The sequence below is a fragment of the Papilio polytes genome, unplaced genomic scaffold (assembly GCF_000836215.1).
Source record: "Papilio polytes unplaced genomic scaffold, Ppol_1.0 DF822067.1, whole genome shotgun sequence".
Taxonomy (NCBI): domain Eukaryota; kingdom Metazoa; phylum Arthropoda; class Insecta; order Lepidoptera; family Papilionidae; genus Papilio; species Papilio polytes.
The window spans coordinates 7312810-7319371 of record NW_013527137.1 but is presented as its reverse complement, the minus strand read 5'-3'; the positions used below and the strand labels follow the sequence as shown (position 1 = coordinate 7319371).

Below are 6562 nucleotides of genomic sequence, written 5' to 3'. Positions count from 1 at the left end.
CACTACCACTGTTAAATTATCATTTATCAAATTTAAATTATTTTAAATTATCATCTTATCAGCCACATATCACCACCAATTGTTCTGAAGGCCTAATTTGAAATCCCTTTCTCTTCCCATCCTTTGTAAGGAAGTGTCTATCAAAGTCTATTTGATGATAGAGGAAACGAAAAGGAAGGGAAAATATCAAATAGGCAACGCATCTGAAATTGCGTATGTCTATGGGCAGCGGTCGCTTCACCTTAGAATTCAAGTGACCGTTTGTAATCATATAATTAAAAAAAACACAGCACACTTCTGATATGACTTGTTTGTGTAAGAATGCGGTCTACTCACACCCAAGGGTACTGAAGTTACAAGATCAGGGGTACCTTGGCAGGCAACAGTCTACTACAAGAATATAATTGATGCAACCCACGAGCATATCTGCAGTGGCGCCCTCATCAGTAACTCTGTAGTTTTATCAGGTATGTTTTCTACTGTAGTTAATAATAGTGAAGCGATTTTAAAACTGAAATCAAATTAAATCAAACTTTTTTATATCGGATTAAGTGCTCCCGTACGGTTTCTTTAGCATGACATTAATTATTGTTTGCGACTCCGTCCGCTTGGAGTTAAAAAAACAAATTGAGTAGCCTATTTGTTTTTCCAGACTATCCTCTACATCTATACCAAATTTCATTGAAATCCGTTCAGCCGTTTAGGCTACAAACTCTAACAAACATCCATCCAAACTTTCGCATTTAAAATATTAGTATGATTTCGTAAAACTTTCAATTGCAAATGTTCTTTTTAGTTTTTGTCCCTTTCCCGCAATATCGCTTTTCGAATTCATTTACCCCTAATAATAGCGTGATATAGCCTAAACCGTGTCTTAAGTGTAGGGCTTTTTATTAAAAAAAAGTATTAACTATTCAAAAAGCAACTGTGATCTTACATCCTACACAACTAAAGAGTGTATGCTTTACTATATTAATTAAAAAAAAAATAAAAATAAATACCTATTTTATTAGTAATTCTAAAAATTAGAAACTTAAACGCCTAGAGTCAATAACTTGATTTTTTTTAAATTTACCAGCTGCTCATTGCTTCTGGAATGAGGATACAAAATCGAAATCTGATGAAACTAACTACGCAGTCGCTGTCGGAAAATTATACAGTGATTGGAATCACCCTGATGATGAAGAGTATACCCAGAGGTCTGATGTAAGTTGACCCTGTCTTCGTTACTTAGTACTCTTACATACATCTCTCATCATCATCCACTTGCCCTTATCCCTTATGGAGGGTCGGCACAGTATGTGCTTCATACATCTCTATCAGCCATATCTGAATTCACTCCTTTCTTAAGCATATCCTCTTTCACACTATCCATCCATACTTTCTTCGGTCTTTTTCGTTTCGTCGTTTCGTTTCGTTTCGTTTCGTCGCATAATATGTCCATACCACGCTAACCTTTTGCTTCTCAATTTCTCCACCACTGGCGCTACTTTCAAACTTCCTCTAAACACATTCTTAACTTTATCCATTCTTGTCATACCACATATCCATCTTAACATACATACATCTCTATCAGCCTGAATATCTGAACTCACTCTCTTCTCTAGCATATCCTCTACAACACCATGTTTACTTGGACTATAGAATTAATAAATTTAATGTAACTATTTTCACACACTAAAGTACAGTTGGGGAAATTGTCGGTGTTCCCTTAAAAGGCTATAATCGTTCGAACATTCTGAAACGAGACGTAGAAAAAAACAATATAATGCAGCTTATAATTCTATCTATACGAAAAAAAATCGGTTTATATACGGCTACTTTCATTTTAATTATATCCCTTCGTTTGCAATCTAATTAGTTATTTGTAGAGGAGTTTGTTTATGCAACGAATAAGGCAATTTTACCTTAAGTCGAACACCGAGGATTTCCAAGATTGTACGTTTACTCTTGCCCATTTAGTGAGTGCCCATTTAGCTGATTGCATAAGCAATTTAGTATTCTATTTCTATATTAAAATGGTCCTTCGATGTATTCATCACCAGGTGAAGAAGATAGTAATACCAAAGGAGTATCGCGGTGATGAAACTCATCACAAAGACGACATCGCGGTTGTGGTGGTGACGAGGTCATTTGAATACCAGCATCATATCAGACCAATTTGTTTAGATTTTAAACAGGAATTGTATAACAAGCAACTAGTAAAGGGAAATATAGGAAAGGTAGAGTATTCAAAATATTTCTTCATATATAGAATATAATAAAAACAGCCGTGTAAATTTTTATTGTCCCTACAGAGGTTTATTTTTTATATTACAAGGTAGCAAACTAGCAAGCCACCTGAATTCGCCGAAATGTCGAAAGGATCGCTGCCCAGACATGCGCTATAGCGAACATTGCTTACCCTTAATCGACGGAGGAGACGTACGTAATGAAGATATTTCCCCTTCCTCTGCATCTTCACCGTCAAATCCACTTTTCCTTCCCATCCTCTCCTATTAAAAAAGACAGGAGTGGGAGTAGATTTAGGCCTCCGGTACCACTCTCATCAGAGTGTACGTGGAATTGCTTTCACTTCACGCCTGTCTGTGTTCGTGGTATTGCTGGGACGAGCCCTGCAGTGCGAAGATGTTAAAGCGGGCTCTACCACTGTTATACTCCAATATTTTAGTAAAAAAATGACAAGTCGTAGTTACCTTTGTGCTTTTTTAGGGATTATAGGCACCTTAGTATTTTGAATTGATATATGTAAGAAGGTAAGCTGCCCTCAATTCTCCTCCTGGCGATCTTCATACCTGAAATTACCTTCTATAGCATAACTGTAATGCACTTTACTATAGTTTCTTCGCCTTAGTTTTATTACCCAAAAAAAGATAACTAAAACTTAACAGTGGTAGAGATCTTCGCAAGAATGGGTCTGCTCGACTGAAATACGATCACGCAGAAAACAGGTGTGAAGTGGAAGTAATTCCGCCTATCATGAGTGTGTCGGGAGGCCTAATTTTAATTCTTTCCCTTTCTACCCTTTTCTTAAGAAAGGATGGGAAGGAATGGATTTGACGGTGGAGATGCATAGAAAGGGGAAATGTCCTCTTTATGTGCGTCTCCGTCAATGAAGGGTAGGCAGCGCTGCAATTGCGGATGTTTATGTGCATTCGCTTTCCATTTCGGTGGGGTCAGTCGCCGCTTGTTTGCAATCTTATATTTAAAAAAAAATTAAACGTTTTGTATGCATGTATAGGTTTTTTTCAGTAGAAATTCCTTTTCAGTCTGCTGGCTATAGTCTGTCAAGGAATGAGGTATCAATTCCGAAAACATTACAATTGCTAGATCTACCTTTTGTATCAAATGACGATTGCTTCATCAAATCTAGTGACAAATTCTGCGCTGGGAATGTTAACGGTATGTATATTTTAATTGGAATAAATTACTAGGAATATATTAATTATTAAATACTAATTTTGTGATATTGAAAGTGATTTTTACGTGAAATTAAAAAAAAAACATATTTCATCGAAATCCGTTCAGTTTAGCTACAAACTGTAACAAAAATCCATCCATCGAAACTTTTGCATTTAAAATATTAGTGTGATTACTATCTTTTGCCCGCGACTGTGTCCGCGTGGAATTAAAAAAAACCAAAGCGCGTATGTGTTCTTCCAGACTATCCTCTACATCTATACCAAATTTCATCAAAATCCGTTCAGCAGTTTAGGCTACAAACTAACAAACATCCATCTAAACTTTCGCATTTATAATATTAGTAAGATGATATAATATGTGGAAGAAATTTTCAAATAGCTTCAGTAGTTTTTGAATTTAATGCGAACAGTCATGTTCTCCTTATGGGGACATAAACCAGAAAGTGTTAAGAATGAATGTGGATGACAAAGAAAGAGGAAGACTGAAGAAAGTATGGATTGTGTGAAAGATATGCTTAAAGGAGTGTATTCAGATATGACTGATAGATGTATGGAGCAGCACTGTGCCGACCCTCCATAGGGATAAGGGCGTGTTGATGATGAGTCATGTTTCCTCCTTCCTTAGGGCCAGGTTTATGTGGAGCAGACAGCGGTAGCGGTATTATATTCCCAGCTACTTTACAAAATACTACCAGATTCTACCTTCGGGGTGTCGCCTCTGTTACTATTAATGTAACCGCGCGTTGCAAATCATATACAACTTTTAATTCTATTTCGAAGTATCAAAACCTCATCAAAACTTACTGGTTTCTTTAATTAAATACGATAATGTCCATTTTTTTTTATTTTCCTTGTATTATATGCAAAAATATGACTTTACTAAAAAACAGTTAACTCAATCGAATTAAGAGTTAACGGTAAGACGCCATCTTTATTAAATAATCTGGAAACGAAATGACTTTTAATATCCTATCCTACAAAATATACCGTGAGAGTCAAAATGGCGGGTGTACCAACGCGAAGTAAATTATACCACTTACTAAAAGAATGTACCTAAAATGTACTATTTAGTACCTTGCTAAAAAATAAATTGTACCTTCTTAATACGTTCTAGAGAATATGCCATTTTGACTCTCACAATATACCTTCCTGGAAAAACCTATTTGTTTTACTAAGATATTAAATGCAACGTAAGTTTTATTCGATGATTAATGACTTTGAATATATGTGTTTGTTGCTTAGTTGAAATCTATTTCTATCTATACTATTATAATAAAGTGTAAACACATTTTTGTTGCCTAAGATGTCAGCAATTACAGGATATCTTTCCTCTTTATAATATTAGTATAGAAGTAGATATTGTTAAGAATTAATACGATTTTGTTTATTAAATAACCTCCAAATTTTTGGAATAATTAATTTAAATAATGCAAAACAACAAATCTTTTAAGATGCATAAACATATAGAAAAGAATTAATAGATCGTGCAAATCATAAAGTTATAGGTTATGTCAAAGATAAGATTCCAGTTCAAGGAAAGGTCAAATAAGATGTACACGACGTCAAACCAGTTTGTTATTTTTGTATCAAGAATATATATTTCTATATATAAACCTCAAACATATATAACCTCAAACATATATATTTCTATATATTAAGATATATTAAACAAACTGTATACATTTAGAATATTTTATTATTACGTTAATATTAATAATTTAATTGTTAATATGATGAAAATTTGTGAAAAATTGTGTTTCGTCTACCTTTTATGTGAGTATTTTTTTATTTTTTTTAACACAAGTCAATGTGTTAGAATTTGTGGTCTAATTTGAAAAGTTTTCGGAAATATTAAGATAAAAAAATTACTTTACAACACTAGACGAAAATTTAAAATTACATACTTTACTAATGACATAATTATAATGTGAGTAAGCTTTTTAAATTGTTTTTTAATTAATTTTCATAACACATTATTGCTTAAGTTTGTTGGAATTCTTCAGTCATTAATTTTTCGTAATAAAAATGACAGATTATGTTTTATTGTCTATGGTGTGACGTGTTAAAATGACGTCACACCAATACCGCGCGTCGTTTATTAAAATAACTAGCTTTTGTCCAAGACTCCGTTTGCGTGGAATAAAATAAAAAAAAAGTGAGTAGCCTATGTTTTCTTCCAGACTATTCTCTATGTACCAAATATTATCAAAATCCGTTCAGCCGTTTAGGCTACCAACTCTAACAAACATCCATCCATCTAAACTTTCGCATTTATAATATTAGTATGAAGCATACTCATGGACTCACACGACTTTTTCCTCAGCTTTGGTGACATTACAAGCATCAGTGGTACACGATGTTTATAACAAAGGGTAAGTGTGAAAAAAAGCTTCGGTAATATTGTCTTTTTAAATAATTAAAACATTGGGAAAAATCATGCCAGTATATTAAAGGTAGTGTCTCTTGCTAAACCTAGATGGCGTTATACGAAATAAAACGAAATTGATTACTCAGGAGAAAATTTTAGACGATAATTTCTTTCGTATTTCAGTTCACATTGGCACAATGCAAATCACAGCCGATATAAACGGGATGAACCAGATTGTAGGTAAGAAAATAACGACGTTTTTTCATATCTATTCCTTATGATTTTTATTATTAAAAAAAATGTTTTTATTTCATAAATAGCTTTAGCTACAATTACATTTGTTAACTAAAAACAAACAATAATAACTCCAAATTGATTGTCCAATTTAAAAAGATGTGCTTCCATTAAAGAATCTCTACAATAGATGGCGCTGTTAATAATTTTAACACCAAAGCTTTTAAATTCCAGTATGAACGAATGGAGATGTGACGAAGGTACTTGTGTGAGGATAAACAGCGACTGTGACGGTATAATAGACTGTCCTGATGGCAGCGATGAGACATTCGAGCAGTGTAGGAATCATGAGTAAGTATAATCGACGAGCTTCAATAATAGTGTTGTGGATTGATAAGGAGGTTGAATCTCCAATTAAGATATACTGGCTATAATATGTAAGTGTGATATATAAGTATGTCAAAAATGTCAATTTAGAAAAATGTGCGTGTCTAACAAGAACCGAAAGAATATAAAATAAAGTCTTTTAATGTTTATA

General features: G+C 33.6%; 2 protein-coding genes across 3 annotated transcripts in view; both read left to right on the top strand.

The window, feature by feature from the left end:
• Nucleotides 1-4257, top strand: part of LOC106107212 (coagulation factor IX-like) — a 6163-nt gene extending 1906 nt beyond the window's left edge. The window contains exons 2-6 of the mRNA XM_013287970.1: nucleotides 321-467; nucleotides 1079-1206; nucleotides 2046-2222; nucleotides 3270-3402; nucleotides 4048-4257. Coding sequence (XP_013143424.1) covers nucleotides 321-467; nucleotides 1079-1206; nucleotides 2046-2222; nucleotides 3270-3402; nucleotides 4048-4238 — 776 coding nt within the window. The 3' untranslated portion in view covers nucleotides 4239-4257. The remainder of the gene's footprint in view (nucleotides 1-320; nucleotides 468-1078; nucleotides 1207-2045; nucleotides 2223-3269; nucleotides 3403-4047) is intronic.
• A 98-nt stretch (nucleotides 4258-4355) lies between these two features.
• LOC106107211 (limulus clotting factor C-like) overlaps nucleotides 4356-6562 on the top strand; it is a 12397-nt gene continuing 10190 nt past the window's right edge. Inside the window, exons 1-4 of one of the 2 annotated variants that reach the window (XM_013287969.1) lie at nucleotides 4356-4612; nucleotides 5746-5794; nucleotides 5974-6030; nucleotides 6259-6375. In XM_013287969.1, coding sequence (XP_013143423.1) covers nucleotides 4606-4612; nucleotides 5746-5794; nucleotides 5974-6030; nucleotides 6259-6375 — 230 coding nt within the window. In that variant the 5' untranslated portion in view covers nucleotides 4356-4605. Of the gene's footprint in view, nucleotides 4613-5119; nucleotides 5196-5745; nucleotides 5795-5973; nucleotides 6031-6258; nucleotides 6376-6562 lie in introns of those variants that run through there. The other variant, XM_013287968.1, reaches the window with a different exon arrangement.